Source organism: Drosophila guanche, unplaced genomic scaffold (assembly GCF_900245975.1).
Source record: "Drosophila guanche unplaced genomic scaffold, DGUA_6, whole genome shotgun sequence".
Taxonomy (NCBI): domain Eukaryota; kingdom Metazoa; phylum Arthropoda; class Insecta; order Diptera; family Drosophilidae; genus Drosophila; species Drosophila guanche.
Genome location: NW_022995754.1, coordinates 1,948,940 through 1,966,632, shown reverse-complemented (window position 1 = coordinate 1,966,632; position 17,693 = coordinate 1,948,940). Strand labels below are relative to the sequence as shown.

The window sequence follows — 17,693 nt, the reverse complement described above, 5'->3', positions numbered from 1 at the left end:
TGACAGCTGCAATCCAAAGACGTTACACGGACGGGCACATCCATCGATATCCATATAGCCATAACTGTCAACCCAGCCACTATGACTGAGTGGCAGCGATTGGCAGGGGCTTTCGAGTGGGAAAGAGCAGAAGGAGGAGGAGCAACCCCGAGCATTCTATATTTTTCTACATACTCGTAAATATCGATGTGTATATGTAACATAAATCGGGGGAGAAATGTCGTTACAAATATTTTATAACAGGAAATCCGTTATTTATACGCACAGCACATTGTGCTTAGTGTGGGGTTAAGAGCGGGGTGGGGGGAGAGTGTGGCATGGGGCATGGGGCATGGGGCATGGGGCATGATATGGATGGATGTGCTATGAAGTAGGGAGCTCAGCTTCAATCGGCACTTGGCAAATATGAATGAATGAATGAATGAATGTTGTTTGCCTGTCTTATGCTGTTGCTGCTGTCTTCCTCCTTTAACCATTTCTTTCCATTTCTGCCATCTGGCTGGTGGACCGACGAACCCATCTTCCCATTGCCTGATTGAAGCGACAAAATGCAAAATCCTTATGAATTGGCTACAATTTTATTTATTATTACTCGTTCTACTATTTGCCTCGGCACTCTCAGCACTCTCAGCACTCTCTCGACACTCCACAAGGCACGTCAAAACGCTTTTACCGCATTTCTATGGCAGCTCTCCAACTCTTCTCTCCACTCTTCGCTCAGGCAATCTTCCTGCAGCTGCCTGCTGCTACAAACGACTTGTTTTGAGCCACACAAAGTGGCGTTCCCAAGGCGATTCGATTCCATTCCATTATGAAGGCTGGGCAAACCGATGGCAAATTGCAAAGGCGCAATTGATATTGGTTCTGCTCTGTTCTGTATTGTGTTAACAAAGTGAAAATGCCATCAATAGGATGAGGCAGATGAAAGAATACCAAGAAGAGCATCAACTGCAAAAACTACTTGAAAATGATTTCCACCTAAATAATTGGACTCAACCCTAGCTACACCTTGCTGTGGTTTCTCTTTAGATTTCTTGGCAATATTTGTGCCACATAAACATTGAATTATTTTACCCATTTAGCAGTCAAAATAGTTGTGATAAATCAGACCAAAATTTGTGTATTTATTTATTTTTTTCTGTTCAACTTCAACAACCCAAAATTAATTTCAACACCGAAATGCTTCGCATGCCGAAATGGTATCGTTGGGCTGTTTGCCTTTTCCGCCAGAACTACGCTACGCTGGCCAAGTGCACCATTCTGTGGCTGTTGCTCCTGGGGATCCTGCACTATGGATATGTGAGCAAAAACTGCGATCTCCTGTGGTGGAAGCAGCAGCTTACTAAACGTAAAGTTGGCCCCATGATTGTGTTGCTTTACATTATCGTACTCAAAGTGTCACTCATTCTATTCATGACCCTCTGGAGTTACACAAAGAACGTGGACAAGGAGCAGCAGAAGAATGAGTTGCCCATTTCGGCGGTTAAGCAACGTTATCGTCGCTTCATTATGATGCGTCTGCTGGAGGCCGTCGATGAGTTGTTGCATCGTCCACTGGGCGACTTTACGCGTCCTTGGCGTGTGCAGCGACGTTTTCTGAAACGCCGCTCAAAGTTTATTAAGGAAGTGGAGCTCTTTCTGTGGAGTGCCCGCAAGCTGTACGAGCGCACGGATGATCAACTGTGCTTGCCCCTGCACCAGGTGCTGCTGGTGGACGATCAACGGGAGGAGCAGCTGCTGCAGTTGGGCTACGGTGAGCGTCTGGCGTCGTTGACAGATGTTGACATACACCGAATGGTCTACGGTTAGTGGAGGAGCAGCAACAGCAATTTGCGGCAGCCAAAATTTGCCAAACTTTTTAATTAGATTTTGGCTACAGCCTTTGCTCGCTCTTGATGGGTTGGCTCTTTACCCACATGTCAATTTGAATGGCCCACGCGGCAGCTTATAGTCTCCCCAACACGCATGAAAAATATAAAACGAGTAGGTTGTGCCACCATCAATCGAAGTACCCAAAGTTTCTACTGGCAGTTTCTACGGATTTCTCCTAGAACATGGGATAATTATTTGCCATTAATTAACAGACATTCTTTCATATTAAATTCCCGGAAAGTCTTTAAATTTTCGGAAATTTGTGGCTTTTATTTTATGTTCTTGAGCTGCCAAATACTTAGAAATCGATGTGTGCCGGCATAAAATAATAACTTTGAGTCTTAAAATTAACTTTAACACATTTAGAATCGATGCCTGAACTCAATCCTTATCAAACATCATCATAGTCCATGTCAAGTGCCTTGCGTTGGTCTGGCAGCAGGGGATTGTAGTGCTTCATTTGCCCTTTAGGCGCCCCTCGAGGTGGAGACAGTGGTGCTGTGGGTGTCGCCTGCGTATTGTCCGATTGCCTGCGCCAATGACCCCCCACAGGACGCAGTCTTAGCGGCGGTGCCGAATGCACGGGCTTCTGCTGATAATAATGCTTGTGTATGGTGACGGGACGCAGTCCGAGCTTCAGTCTTTCGGCACGCTTGTTGGCCAGAAAACGCTTGCGATCGAAGGCATCCACATTTTGCTTGACACCAAAGACCAGATTGAGGAACGGCTTGACCAGCACACTGAGCGCCACAAAGCCCAGGAAGCCAAAGACCGCGGGAGAGACGAGCGTGAAGAGAAAGACGCCCAGGGTGAAGGGATTGAGGACCGTGAAGAAGGCCACAAACTTCACGAAGGGATAAAGCACCTGTCCCACATGGCTGAGGTATTCCTTTTTCTTTTTCTTGAAGAGGTTGTTGTGCCGCAGCAGGTCCTTGATCTTGCTGAAGGGACGCTGGGTGGTCGTCGTCGAAGGCTTTGCAGTGCTTAGGCTGGCCAACAGGGCACTGGGCACTGTCAAGGATGAGGATGAGGATGAGGACTGGGAGGGATACGAGGGATATCCATGGTGGTCATGTCCATGGGGGTAATAGTGGGGCTGCTTGGTGGGATTCGCAAAGATCAACTGAGCTGGCTGGAAGAGGGTCAGCGGGGAATGCGTTGGCTCTGGCTTTTGCTTCTCTTTCTTTCTCTTTCGCTTCTTGCGCTTTCCCTTCTTCTTTCGTTTCTTCTTCTTGTCTCCCTTGTCGCCCTTGTGCTTCTTCTTCTTGCGCTTCTTGCGTCTCTTTTTGCGCTTCTTTCGACGTCGCCGTCGCGTGCGCTTTCTGCGTCGCCGAATTCGCTTTCTTCTGCGGCGAATTCGCTTTCGCCTTCGCTTCTGACTTTGCTTGGCCCGTCCCTGAGCCTGAGGCACGTCTTTGGCCTGGTTTTTGACTAAGTCCTTGTGCTGTGCCTGCACCGCGGAGCTTCCTTCCAGGTAATGCTGATGTTTCTTCACCGCATCCTCTATGAGCGCACTGACAATGCGGAAGGGCTTCATGGTGGTCGTGTGACTGTGCGCCTCCGCCAGATCCTGGTCCAGCTGTTGCAGCACACGAAAGGGTCTTAGAGTCGTTGTTTTGCTGTCGTGCAGCGCCAGATCCTTATCGAGTGCCTGCAGGATGTGAAATGCAGTGACATTGGACTGCACGGAGTGCTGCTGCTGCTGCTGCTGCTGCTGCTCCAGGGCCAGTTGTTGCAGCACACTGAAAGGCTTCACTGTGGTCGTTCGCTTCATCCGCTCCGCCAAGTCCTGCTGCAGCTGCGCCAGCACAAGGAAGGGCTTACGAGCGGCACGCCCTTCCGCCGGAGGCAATCGCGCATAGCCGTACAAAGTTTTGTATATTTTTGCAAAATTAAAAACATGAAGAGCCTCCTCCGCCTCCGCCTCTGCCTCCACTCTTCCAGCGCTGTGGGCGCTAAACTCGAACTTTGCTAATCCATCACGCCCACCCGCCTGCTGGTGGCTCTGCTGGATGCGTGCCCCGTCGCAGTTTTGTAAAATCAACAGAAATATAACAAAGTTGCCAACACTTTTGGCACTTGGTCTCTGCCCCATTTCGATTCATGTTGCCATGCTGCTGCCCACAGGGGTAGAGGGGTAGATGGGTAGAGGGGGGTGCTGGCTATGTCCTGGCTATGTTCCGTTGGATTTTGCGATTCAGTTTGATGTTTGACTTAATTTCAACTTTTGCGTTTCACTTGCCAACTACAACTAAAGTCCGGCACTTGGCCATTGCCACTTCATCAGCTCGGTTGACGACGTTGACGTTCTTCTGTCTTTCTGTCTCTGTTCTGTCTCTGTCTCTGTTCTGTTCTGTTCTTCGAGCACTTTTGCCAACTTGTTGAGCGATGGGTCAAAGGGCGGGGCTGTAACCATTTCACTTTTCGCTCTCGCTCTTGATTTCTGGTTTGTTTTCGCTGCCGCCTCCTGCTCATCTATCTTTTCTTTGCCTTTCCCTTGCCTTTGCTTGTTATAAAAGTAAAATTTATTACTACTTAGTACATTATCAACGGTTCTGCTGCTCGTTATAGTTTCCCCCCCCTCCCCGTCAGCCACCTCATGTTATGACAAATTTCTCGCATAGCCAAGAACTTGCCAGGCCCAAGCCGAAGCCAAAGCCAAAGCCAAGCACTTAATTATGTTTTTTGGGCACACAAAAAATAAAACGAAAACTGCTGTCTGCCTTTAGGGCCAACTTCTACACAGCACCCAAGCAACAGCAAGAACCCAAACAAGAAGCAGCAAAACCAGAAACACTTTTTGGGGCGAGGCTCAAACGAGGTCGAGACTATCACAACACGAATTATGTGAACTGCCATGCAAAAGACTTTGGAAAGTACTTAGTGGCCAATTGCAGTTACCAGCTACCAGTTACCACTTTGCCTGCTAGACTTTTTCCCCACTACAGACAGATTTTTGTGCATATATTTATCGGTGTGTGTGTGTGTATCTCTGGCTCTGGCTCAACTCTTTTTTGTGGCTTTACTCTTTGATTCGGCAGTAAACACAAAGAAAATGGAGAACGGAATTTTATATATATTTTTTTAAAGCTAATTAAATATAAATTTAATTATCATTAAATACGCTGAAATCTTTGCAATGCTGAAGGCAAGTTTTCAAGTTTTCTTCGGCAAGTTTTCTCAGTCTGAATCGGTTTCAACCTTCAGCCTAATGGATGTGATTTTTTAGTCCATTTAACTTCTATATTCACGGATTGTAACAGCATTTCTGGTATGTGCAAAGAGCTTGCCCCACTTACCATTTCTTTCCTTTAGATAAAATTACACAAAAATCAAGACTCTGCAGCTCTTCAATTGAGCTCAAATATTTCTCCCTCTACTCATTTTACGACTTTCTATTCGCACAACATTTGGAGCACATTTGAAGCTCCCATCGCATACATTTTTTTGGCAGGGGCACAACATGTGCTTTTTGGGTACTTACAACATTTACCATCACCATCCCCAGCGTTATGTTATGCCATCTGCAGTCAATGCCACTTTGAATAGCCATTATCCTAATTGTTTATTATGGAATTTCGATCAGAATGGAGAGCATTATGTGTCTGCATTTTACGATCTAATCTTTTAGGGAGACATTAGCTCTGGTAATAAGCCATAATAAAAGTGCTGTAAATGAGCATGGGGAGACAGGTGTTGGATAAGCCAGAAGCTCCTCCACTCTGCCGCACTCTTTTGACAATTAAGCGGCAGCCTGGATGGCATGCAATTTGAGCCAACTGTGGGATGTAAAAAAAAGAGAGACCAACACATCGATTGGTTGGTTGTCACCTTGGAAGCGACTAACTAAATTTGATTGCAATTTGCACAGCAGTAACGATAGAGGGGGAGCAGGGAGCAGTCACAGAGTAAAACATCAAAGTCAAAGCACTGACAAACAAATTGAATATCAAGCAAAGTGACACACACTCAACCAACCAATCAAAATCAAATTCAAATTCCACAAAAGAGAGATGCTCCAGTTATAAACATAGTTTCGAGCGCAATGTTTGCTCTACTGGCAGGAAGAGGACTCCTGACCCTGCCACGCGCTGGCCTACTGGGACCACGACGCACCAAGCTGGATGCCAGCAACATGTACGACAAGATGAAGTTTAAGTTCACGAAGGAGAACAAGGCGCGCATCGCCTCCATCCTCACCTGGTATCCGGAGGAGGAGCGGCGGGGAGCACTGCTGCCGCTGCTGGACATTGCACAGCGCCAGCATGGCTGGCTGCCCATCACAGCCGTCGTGGCAGTCGCCGAGCTGCTCAAGATCGATCCCATGAAGGCCTACGAGACGGCCAAGTATTACACCATGTTCTACATGAAGCCGCGCGGCAAGTTTGTGGTCTCCGTGTGCACCTCCACGCCGTGTTATTTGCGCGGCGGCGACGAACTGCTGAAGGCCTGCGCGAAGATGTTGCGCCTGCAGCCCGGCGAGACCAGCAAGGACATGCAGTTTACGCTGAAGGACGACTACTGCCTGGGCGCCTGTGTCAACGCACCCGTGGCGAGCGTCAACGATGATCTGTACGAGGATCTCACCGAGGTGAGCTTCGAGTCCATTCTGAGTGATTTAAAGTGCGGCAGAGTGCCGCCTGCGGGCCCGTGTTCCGGTCGCTGTTCCAGCGAACCCATCGATGGGCAGACCACGCTGCTGATGGAGCCACCGCCAGCTGGCTACGGGATGCGTGATTTGGATGATCCTGGCAAGAAATGCAAGTAGCCATCGCCTTTACTCCTTTACTCAGTTTTAAAGCAATAAATTTCGACGGCCATTGGCAACGGCAAAAAAGGGAAAATACCGAAAGACTCCTCCTGCCAACAGCTGTTGTTTTGCTAAGCTTCCACTCATCCGCAATCGCATTGTCCTTGTGTGTCCCGTGTCCCGTGTCTCCTGCTGCCATTGCTGCAGTTTATCCCTGGCCAAAGGACATGCCTTGGATTTGTGCAGCGCTGGCACAATAAACAGACAACAGCAATGACAAAACAAGAAGTAGACAATCGTAGAGGGGTCGAAGATAACATACCCCATGAGGGAGTGTATGTACTACGGGGGGTTCACCTTTTGGAGTTGAAGTTTTGAAGCTTCTTCTGTTTATACTTTCCCGAATGACGTCTATGCTGTGGCTTTGCTCCAGCTAATAAGATAATGTGCTGCTGTCCAGGGTACTTGCCAGTTCTAGCTCTCAACCCCAGCCCATGTCCTGTCAGCCATTGCAGCAAGTAATCAGCTTTTGTCTTGTCTTCACTCCACATCGTTGTGCCCTGGCCCTTGCGTGCTGCGGTTTGACCTCGGCCCGTGGGGCATGCCCTGCGCCAGCAGCAGCAGCAGCATTCTAATACAATTTTCACCGGGAACGAACGAACGCAGGAAACAACAACAACGAGTAGCAGCAACAACAAAAGCAACTTCGACAGCTCCTCCCCCAACCGATATTGTTTTGGCCAAAATAGTTTTAATTGTTGCGCGCTCCCCAGTCCCAAAGGCGGGTTGCCCCAAACCCCACCCTCCACCCTGGCATAGTCAAATTACAATGGATATTTTTCAGTTTCCATAAATCTGTTTGTCACTTCACCCCCGCTTCGCTTTTGGCACTTCAATTGCCATCAACCAGGCCCCCTCCTCCCAGACCCCCTGCTGCTGTCACTGGCATCCGGGGCAAGCTCTGGCCTGTGCCCCGCGCATGGTGTTGAATTTTTAAATGAAAATTGTTGCTATTGAAAGTTTTTAATTTGTGTGCGTGCGTTTTAATTTTATTTCACGTTGCGAATATTCAATCGTCAGCGGGAGAGTCCATTGACATTTTTAGACGGTTTGGCACGTACAAGAAAATGTGCAGCGGGAAAGGGGAGATTTTTGCCTCTAGAAGATCCACTTGGGTGTCGGTTTTTGGTGGGCTTCCACTAAGTAAAGTTAATGCAAGATGAAATAACATTTTGTTGGCTTATTCAAGTCTGCATTTTGGATGTTTTTTGCATATATTTATCTGTTCAATGTCTAGCTAAAAGTCTCTTCATTTGTATACAAAATCGTACCTTGTTTTTCCACATAAGAAACCCAAATTTCGCAGAGCATAAACTCTTCTGTGTGGCAGCGGCTTCATCACTTTCGCTGCTGCCGTTAAGTTGTCCCCTGATTCATGCCCCTTGTTCCCACCTCCGCCTCAGACCAGTCGCATTTTGCGTGATTTTCGCCAGCAGAAACGGCACCTTTGGGAAATTAATATCCTTTTTGGATGGGGGGAGGTGGTGACTGGATGCACGAGGAGAGTCAACAACATCACGTGGCTGGAGCGCGTGAGCGGCGCTTGAACTTTTTGCGGCCACGTTGCACGTACTCCACATGCCCCACGCCCACTGTCCACTGCCCACAGCCAGGACTGGCACTGGCACTGGCACTCGCACTTGCCCCCGGGCGGGGCTTTGTTTTAGTTGCTGTCGTTGACAACTTTTGTTGTTGTGCCCCCACCAGTCCGGCACTGTCCTTGCTCTTATCCCTGGCAGATTGCATGGTCTTTGACCACCCACTGTAGCGTGCCACAGCTCCCTTTTGCGTAACTGCGCATTCTTTATTACTTTTTTGCGCAATTACTCGTTACATTATTGCATTTCATACTTGTGATACGTCTGATGGGGCACGGGGCATGCCCACCGGCGAAGGCAATGCCAGAGTGAAATAATTAGAAAACATTTCCATAGCCTCCAGAGGGACCCAGAGAGGGAAACAGAGAGTGGAAGCTTGGCTACAGCCACTGCCAATTGCCACTTTTGTGCATCTGAATGAGTTGCATTCCTTTCCTCTCTCTCGCTCTTGCTCTCGCTCGAAAAATACAAAAAAGAAAAGTTTTCATTTGCATGTTTTTAGTTAATTGAATTTATGCAGGAAATTTCCGCTTTGCTGCACTGCTCCACTGGGCAGCGGGCATTTATATAAGCGCCAACTGGCGCTCAAAATATTAAGCATACGGCAGCCCGTTCGTTGCCTGCCCCTGCAGCACACACCCAGAGCTTATTAGCTCTTTCTCTCTGTCTTTTCGCTGCCTTCCTCTGGTCACTGGGCTTGGGCAGGGCCATTAAGTGCGACGGCTCTGACTCTTTGACTTGGCCCAGCGGAGCATCAGTGGCTGCCTTGCAGTCCTTTGATTTCCTTTTATGTGCCAGGCCATAAAGTGGAACGTCGCAGGAGATTCTAGAAGCGAAAAGATGCTTTGGCTTTGGTTTTGGCTTTGGCTTTGGCATTGGCTTTTATTACATTCCAGAATCGGCAGCAGCACCATCAACATTGGTGGCAACACAGCCATTTCATCAGCTGGCCATAAATGCCTCCATTGTCGGAGTTGCTTCACACACACAAACACACACACACACAGGACATGTGTGGCAGGGGCACTTTGAAGGATTCTTCGTGCTCCTTTCGCCTCGCGCGTTGTCAGCCGCATTTAAATTTGATTTTTATTAAGCGCAAAAATCAAAGTGGAAAATGTATCTGCTCTCCCAGTGCTCAGCCCCCAACAGCCCCCCAAAATGGTTGTATATCTGAGCATGCCAAGAATATTTCAATGCTCCACCCGCTCCTCCCTTTACATCTGCTCTGCTCTCAGCTTGGGTTCTGCTCTGTGGAATAAGGCTCCTCCATCGTATATAAAAGCAATTTTATTGCTCAAGTTGTGCTGCTCGATGGGATAAGCCCCTCATTTATGCCCGCTGCCGTTGCTCGGCAACATGTTGCCGCTGTTCCTGGCACAGCTAATGTCGGGGGCGGGAGCTTGCCATGAGAGCCGAGCCAACTATTAAAGTGCTGTTAACTTTATTATTTCGAGCACTTGTTGTAGTATAATGTGCCAGCGCTGTCATGGCAACTTTCAGCCATAGTTTTCTCGGAAAAAAACAAAGCCGTCAGCACACAGAGAGAGAGTGAGTCAGTGGCGAGGGCAGAACATCAGCAAAGTCATAATTTGTCAGAAGAGATGCCTTGCCACATATTTGTTACAAAATATATATTTTCCATGTGCCCCTGCGCCACTGCTGGCCACTTCATATCGCAAGTTTTACTGATGTAAATTCCTGTCCTGTTCCCACAGCATAAAATATATTACTTTCAACTTTAACGACTGCCATTGGCTTGGCTAAAAATGTTTGCCAAGTGCTTGGGGTTTGTGGGAGGGCGGGTGAAGAAATCGTATAAAAGATAGCAACAGAAGCCACACAAAATAAATACATATTTTTTATCGGTTCACAGGAAAAGGGAAAAACTAATCACAAGCAGAATCTCAGCTGCAGATAATTTTTTAAGCATTTATTTTATTTTATTTTACGATTTTTCAAATTATATTTACATTTTATCTACATTAAATCTTATCTAAAAATTATACGCTGACATTTCCGCTATAATAATATTGCATCTAAGCCTAAATTAACATATTTTGTGTACCAAACATCTGTAGCGCTTTAAGCTTAAGTTTATGACAAAAATATTTTACACAATTTGGCTATAAAAATGCATTTAATTTTTGTGTGCGCGTAATAACATTTTTGATTGCTTTTCTTTTCGCTGTAAACAAGTAAATATTTGCCTGAAAGTATCGATTTGAATATTTATTTAATGTCAATTAAAGTTGAATCTAAATTGTTTTGAATGTAAGCGCATGTTCTAGATTGAATTTAATCAATTTTGATGTGATTTAATTTGGTTTTTTGTTTGTTTGTTTGTTGTTTTGGCTTTTTGTTGTGTATTCTTATTTCGAGCCGCGATGCCCAGTCGCAACCCTTGAGTATTGAATATCAACAAGAATTGCGTTTGGACAATCATAGCTAAAAATCGAATTAACCAAATATTTTGATACAGCTGGCTGCTGGATGCTGAGAGCTAGAAGCTGCGTGCTGAAAGCTTTTTCCCATTCCCATCTGCTTGTGTCGTGGGAACTTGACCAAACTGCTCCTCGGATGTCGCATGGCACTTTCCTCTGGGGTGGTGGAACTTCCTGTGGAGCTGCAAAATGGAATACAGAAGGGGGGAGGGAGCATTGTCAGCTGCTGCTGCTGCTCCAATTTTCCATTTTCGTCCGCCGCCTTCTTCCCCACTTGGAAGTGAACTTTTTCGCTTGCAACTTAATACCGAGATGGCAATGGCGCTGGCAATGGCAATGGCGATGGCGATGGCGATGGCAATGGTGATAGCAATGCTTGCTTAAAGTCTTTCACTCTATTATAGTCAACACAGACACACAACCCCGAGATATATACGATGGCTTACTATATAAAAAGGGAACAGCGGGAAGGGTGTTCAAATTTAGTGGGGCAGAGACGCTGTCAGCTTGCAGCTTTGACCATAAAGTGTCGGAAGAATCACAAAATCATTGTAAATGTTGAACGAATCTCGTATTACACGCAAGGGGCTGTCCATCCACGCAGTGGGAGTGTGAGAGTGTGAGAGTGGGAGTGGGAGTGGGGAAGAGGCAGCTGTTGGGACTGCCACTGCGCTGACACTTTGGTTCAGGCGGTGAGGGGGGGGGCCGCCTGCACTTCTTGATTAAATTTCTGCACTGCAAAATGAACTGAGTTTACACCGCGCATACACAGCCAGAGACAGAGCCGGAGCCGGAGCCGGAGCCAAAGACTTCAACCTCAAACTCACTGCGATTCGCGGCTCCCCCAAGCCTCGAGACCTCGAGCAGTCATCTCTGAGATGGACGGACAGCTGTATGTCCGTGCTGGCGCTTCCTTCGGGGTTTGGCTTGGTTTGGCGTGTTTTGTGGTTTTTATTTTGCAGTTCTAGCCATGCTCCATGCTCCATGCTCCTTGCTCCACGCTTTTATTGTGGCTTTGGCCAGGCAAGCGCTTCCCTTCGCTTCCCCATTGTTGGCAACTGTAAAATGCATTCCTGCGTGGCTCGCCTTTTCCTTGCCCGTTATCTTTCCCTTTTTCTTTGCAATTTCACCAGGATCAGATAGTTGTCCGTGTCAGGCAGCTGTTATTACAATATCCTAGCTGAGTTTTTTCCCTTGCTGCTGTTGTTGTTGTTGTTGTTGTTTCTGCGGTACGGACAACGGGTTACTTTCAGGATAACAACATCAAACTGTTCTCGTTCTCGTTCTCATTCTCCTTCGACTGCCTCTGGTCTTTTTATCTCTGCTGGCAATTTCTTTTGCTGCTGCTGCTGCTGCTGCCCATTAAACTTGAAATTAAATTGTCGTTTCATTCTGCTGGCAATTTTTATGGAAAAAGAAGGGCGCCGCTCCTAATTGGAATTGATTGAAAGTTATTTGATGTTTGGCCTTTTTTTTATGTTGTTGTGTATAACCCAAAGCCCAGCGGCACTGAACCTGAAACCCAAAAGGCAGTCCCAGGGATCGCTACGTGTGTTTCTGCTGCTTTTTACTCATCAATTTCTAGCCAGCTCCCTCTCCCTCTGCCTCTCTCTCCGTGTCTATCTGTGCGCGTTGTTTTAATAGACTTTGTTGTAGGTAATTAACATAATTTAATTATGTGCTTGGCATTAATTTTACGCACGAAATTAAGTGTTGAATTTTAAGTGTCTACACTTTAATTGAGCGACATTTTTATATACTCCCAGCACAGAGCACACAGTGTGTACAGGGTAGTGGCAGGGATAGATTGGACCTGTGGGTAGCTTTAAATGTAAGGACTGTGAGGGGGAAATTACGGTCTGTCGCTCTACCGCTTTGATAGTGAATTTTCCCCTGCCCAATGTGCATCTATTCAACTCACTCCCACAGATGAACCTGCTCCTAAATGATATATAAAATATATTTCCAAATTTATCTGCATTTTAATTACCTTTTTTCTAAATTTGTTGTTTAATTAGTTGCTCCCCCAGGTACATTTAAATTTGTTAGCATACTTTTATGGGCTGCCACACGTTGCATTCACCAGGTATCGCCCACGTCGCATCTTCACCTGTATGTGGTGTGTCTGTTTCTTGTTTTAATTGTTATTGTTTTTTGCTGGCTACGGTTTGGGGCGACCAATTAAATGCCTGTACTAATAACAATGATATTTTTGGGCTGCTGCCGCCGACTAATTAAATTAAACAAAAAGTAACACTCACTCTGCAGCGTGTGGCTGTGGCAGGGGTATCGTAGCTCATGCCTGGGATTGTTTGCTGCTTTTATGGGGCAATGAAACGGTTTGCCTGCCGCTCCTCTCTCTCTCTCTCTCTTTGGTGGCCGCCTTCAGCATTAAAAGGGCTTCGACGTGGGACTCGTAAAATGTGAGGGGATGCCTAATAAAAATGCCGCAGCACGTACGTCAACCTGCAGGCATTAGTCCTACTTATACTTACACACACAAAACAAACAAAAACACAGACACAGCCACACACACACACACACCACGAGTTCTCCCTTCCATCTGCCTGGATGAAGAAGAAAAACGGAAAACTCTTGGCTTCGCTTGGCTGTTGTTATTAATTTGCAAAGCGCAAACTTGTTCCTTGTACGTCGGCAATATCCTGTCGTGTGTCTTGTCCCCTGATTCCTGTGTGCAGAGAGGAAGGAGTAATAAGCTGAAGCCTCGTTCCGGGGGCCATCCTTTTATTTAGCCATTTGCAAGCAATTTGATTTTGTTTTTATGCCTTCTTGTTGTGTCAAAGTCTCCCCCCACTGCTCCTGCCCACTCCCCAATTCAATTCCCAGCTGAAGGAACACTTGGACATATCGAATTGCACTTGGACGCCGGTCCATTAGGCGAATCCACTTGTCGCCGCCCTCAGTGCTTTTAGTCACAGCGGAAGCTGCGAAAAGCCCAACGCAAAACTAGAAGAAAAACAGAGCAGAAAAACTCCAAATATTGTTTTGGGCTGCCACACAATTAGATACAGGCACCGAGACAGACAGGCAGACAAGCAGAGATATGGAAAAGTCAATGCTGGGGAGAGTTCTCTGTGTAAATTGAGCTGCTAATGGCTTGGGAACAAACACACACACACATAATGGCCCAGGGAAAACACAATAGCTGCTGGAGTACAAAGGCATATTAAAATAAATATAAATGACTCGCTTCGGCAGCTCCTTTGGCCAGGACACTCAGTCATTTGTGCAGCCCAGAACCTTGGGAACAACATCAGCCTCAGACTCATCCTCGGGCTGTAGGCAGCCACTTAATCCCGCCAAGCTTTTGCCTAAGCAACTTTATTAGGCCACGTTGACTGCTACTTTGGCGGCACTTGAGTGCCAACTTGAATTGCACTCGGCTCCGGCAGGCTGCTGTCAGTGTCTCTGCCTTTAGCTTTACCTTTGCTGCTGCTGCTGCTGCACCTGTCCCTGGCTGACAGTCGTTGGCTTCTTGAAAAACTGCCATTAACTTGTTACAACTTCCGGCGCTGTCTTCCAACAGTAGCTTGCACTTCCGATGATATGCTGAGTGGCCCCGAACCCCCATCCATGCCTCATCCCCATTTATGCTCGAACTTTTTCGCCATTTTCCCTTTTATTTTATTTGCGCCCTTAACTTTTGCCCTCTACCTTCAGCCACACTTCATCTTGAGAGAAACGCATATTTAGTTGACATTGGGGGCGGGAAGTGTTCGCATTGTTTGCTCGACTCCTTGGCTGGCTCCTTGACAGGCTCCTCACACACACACACTGCCAAACAATTTGCGTCAACGCCACCTGCTCCAGTGGAGTACCAACCATACAGCCAGCCAGCCATCCATTCTGCACACCTAACCAGCCGTGGAGTCCTCGTCTTCGTCTTCATCGTCATTATAATGAGAAAATTGTTTCAATTATGTTTGTGTTTAGTTGCTTCAATTTGCTAAGCAACATCATTAAGTGCCCTGCCAGGACCGTGGCGGAGCTACACCCACTACTACTCATAAAAATATAATTTGAGTAAGGGTCCGTGCAGCTGAAGAGCTGTTCGAGTGGTGAATAATGCATGAATAAAACAGACGGGGCAAAAACTGAACACAAACACAAATTGCGCACGTGGAAAGTTGACTGTGTTTCAGCTCACGTTCCTGGCTCCCCCAGCACCCCCACTCCCTTTTTTTGGCCATGTTTTCCATTTCTCAGCTCACGTGGCCATGACGGCGCCCTACGGAAGTTGCGCCCTGGCAAAAGGGAGTTGCTAATACTTTGATTTTGCTGCTGCTGCTGCTGCTGCTGCTGCTGGCGCACAACAAAACTTTCACGAGGATTATTTTCACATTACAAACAAAAGCGAGCGCCAAAACGAAACTACAAATGCAAAAACACTAATAATATCCCTCCCCCTAAAACCCTTCTATGAGGAGAGAGTCGTTTTGCTGGCTTTAGTCGATACCCTGCAAAAGGCTGTTCAAGTGCAGGTTGTTTGATTTATTTGAATTAACACAGCTAAAAGCTGCTGTAACTTTTTTATAATAAAAAATATAATTTGTTGGGTTATTCAATTGAGTTGTTAATGGAAGTTGGCTGGCATTTTAATAGAATAAATATGCAAAATAAAAATGTATATTGAATAGATTCCATAAAAGTAACTCTAAATACCACAACTAAGTAGCTTTCAAGCAGCTGCAACTCCAATTGGTTCCACCGCAGCAGCAGCAGCAGCATCAGCGGTAAGCCGCTGGCTGTGGCAATCCAATGTTGTAGCGCTGCTCCCTGCCACTGCCAGATGCAATTAAAAGTCATTTCACATAATTGTTATGCGCATACTTAGTACAAATAGGGTAGAGATATTTTTGCACTCGCCTTAGGCAGCTGCCAGCTATTTTTTCGAAAGGCAACCCAAAAAATAAAGTCAAATTATGCCCAAAGCCCGTAGCATGTGCATAAATGTACATATGTATAGGAGCATACATGCATATTAAGTCAGAGGCCAAAGGCAATTTATGAAGCCCATATTGTGGCGTTGCTTTTCCTGCTACTCGTACATATCAGTGCAAGTAAATCGCATCGAAAAAATATCTCCTTGCTTGCATGCACAGCACGTTTCATGTGTTTGTCTGACTCGATCCTGGCTCTCGCCTGTACCTGCCCCCTGGTCCCTGGACTCGTCTTTTCCCAGCGTTCATTTGCTAGCCTCAACAACGTTCGGCAATGTGATCAAGCCTGCAATCTGCAATTTTAAGCAGAGACGCCCAAAGGTACGGACAGGGACAGGGAGGGAGGTTGGGCGGATACCAAATAAAGTTTAATTTGAATGCTTCCAATGTTGAACGTCACACGCTCGGGGATTGGTATGTCTTTGGGTGCATAGTTCCTGCCTCTGCAGTGCCCGGGACAAAATCAAAGTTATTTGTATTTATTTGCAAAATCGTGCGGCGCGTGCAGGAGCAGCAACAATGCTGCCTGCCCCAGACAACATGATGCATGTGGCAAGGTTGTGGGGTGCAGGTCCGACTCGCTTCATTGCTTGCGATTGCCGTTACAATCTGCTTATTTGTCCCTACCTACGAGTAGTCCTGGGCCCTAAGACCCTGCCCTGCCTGTGTCCCTGTGCTGCTGTCTCGCTCGTGTAGCCCCGTGCAGGTAGAGGTCTCTACCTGGTATTTGTATTTTGTGCTGCTTTGTGCCGTGTATTTTGCATTGCATTGCAGCACGTTACCATTTCTCTGACTAGCCGTCCAAGGCTCTGTCTCTGGTCCTCTGCCACGCACGTGCGTCACGTTCCAGCCCAGAGCCGGAGTCAGACAGGGAGAAGAGCAGAGCCAGACAGTTGAGAAGAACAGAGCCAAAGACACGTACCCCTAAGCAGGACTATAGACCCCTTTCGATGCCATGCCATAAGCAACTCTATTCAGCTTTAGGACAGCTTCGGGTCGTGCCAGCATGCATCGACACCTTGATGGATTGAAGTGACTTGAGCCCATAACTTAGTCAGCGCTTATTTACACTTCACCAGCACCATTTCCACGGCAGTTGCCTGCCAGTTTTCTGGCTTTTTCTGATCATTTCTAAGCAAATATTTGCAGCCAAAACCCCTGAACACTCGACGCATATTTAAATGTTTTCAATTCAAGTTCAATTGGAATTGCTTTGCAAAATGTCTGTATCAAATCATATCGATTGCTTATCAAAAATGTATTTACCAACGCAGTCTGGCAGATGGATAAGCAGCAGCTACAGCTACCAGTTCCCAGTTCCCAGCTCCATCTTCAGCTCCAACTGCTTCTCGGGCAAGTGCAAGGCAAGTGCAGTTTGTCCTGAATGCAATGCATAAATTTACGGCGCAGCACAGCAGACAATTAAGAATGAGGCATGGATATGTTGGCTGCAAGATTGGCTGCCTTGTTTGCTGGCTGTGTGTGCCGTGAATGCATAAAATGGATAACTCGAAGCTCGAATGCAAAGCGAAGGCGTTGCCACAGGCTCTACTTCTAGGTTGCTCTTCCGTTCCGTTCTGCTTCGAGTGTGTTACCATTTTTATTTGCAAACAGCAAAGGGTAATTCGATTTGGCCATAAGCAAGTCTCTGAAGTATGTAAAATATTTATGTAATTTCTTTTATATGTGCCCAAATAGATGTTCCCCCTTTTAGCCACCAAAAAAACGGGCAACAATTGCTGTTAGGGTATCTGAATCTTCGTTACTCGCAGGCCTCACCGTTGCTATCTTCTGTTTGCCATGAGGCCATAAATAAAACAAGCGAACATGGCGTTGGCGCGGCCGAGTACACAGCTACCCTTGGTTGTCTGGTTGTGTGTCTGTGTCTGTGTCTGTGTCTGGTTGGGCGGCTTGTTTGTATGTAATATGATTTAAATTCAATTTGTGGCATTCGTTATCGATACCAAGACACACACACACACACAGAGAGAGAACAACAAAGGCCCAC

The 17,693-nt window shown here is 46.7% G+C and overlaps 3 protein-coding genes across 3 annotated transcripts; 2 read left to right on the top strand and 1 right to left on the bottom strand.

Moving 5' to 3' along the window:
* Positions 1 to 1,128: 1,128 nt before the first annotated feature.
* Positions 1,129 to 2,075, top strand: LOC117589048. The gene has a single exon (XM_034280675.1). The coding sequence runs from the start codon at positions 1,180 to 1,182 to the stop codon at positions 1,807 to 1,809; it is 630 nt and encodes a 209-aa protein (XP_034136566.1). The 5' UTR covers positions 1,129 to 1,179; the 3' UTR covers positions 1,810 to 2,075.
* A 188-nt stretch (positions 2,076 to 2,263) lies between these two features.
* LOC117589282 lies at positions 2,264 to 3,967 on the bottom strand. Its single transcript, XM_034281072.1, has one exon. It carries the CDS (start codon positions 3,965 to 3,967, stop codon positions 2,264 to 2,266), a length of 1,704 nt encoding a protein of 567 aa, XP_034136963.1.
* Positions 3,968 to 5,841: 1,874 nt separating this feature from the next.
* On the top strand, positions 5,842 to 6,709 carry LOC117589039 (NADH-quinone oxidoreductase subunit E). The gene has a single exon (XM_034280667.1). It carries the CDS (start codon positions 5,918 to 5,920, stop codon positions 6,638 to 6,640), a length of 723 nt encoding a protein of 240 aa, XP_034136558.1. The 5' UTR covers positions 5,842 to 5,917; the 3' UTR covers positions 6,641 to 6,709.
* Positions 6,710 to 17,693: the final 10,984 nt, after the last annotated feature.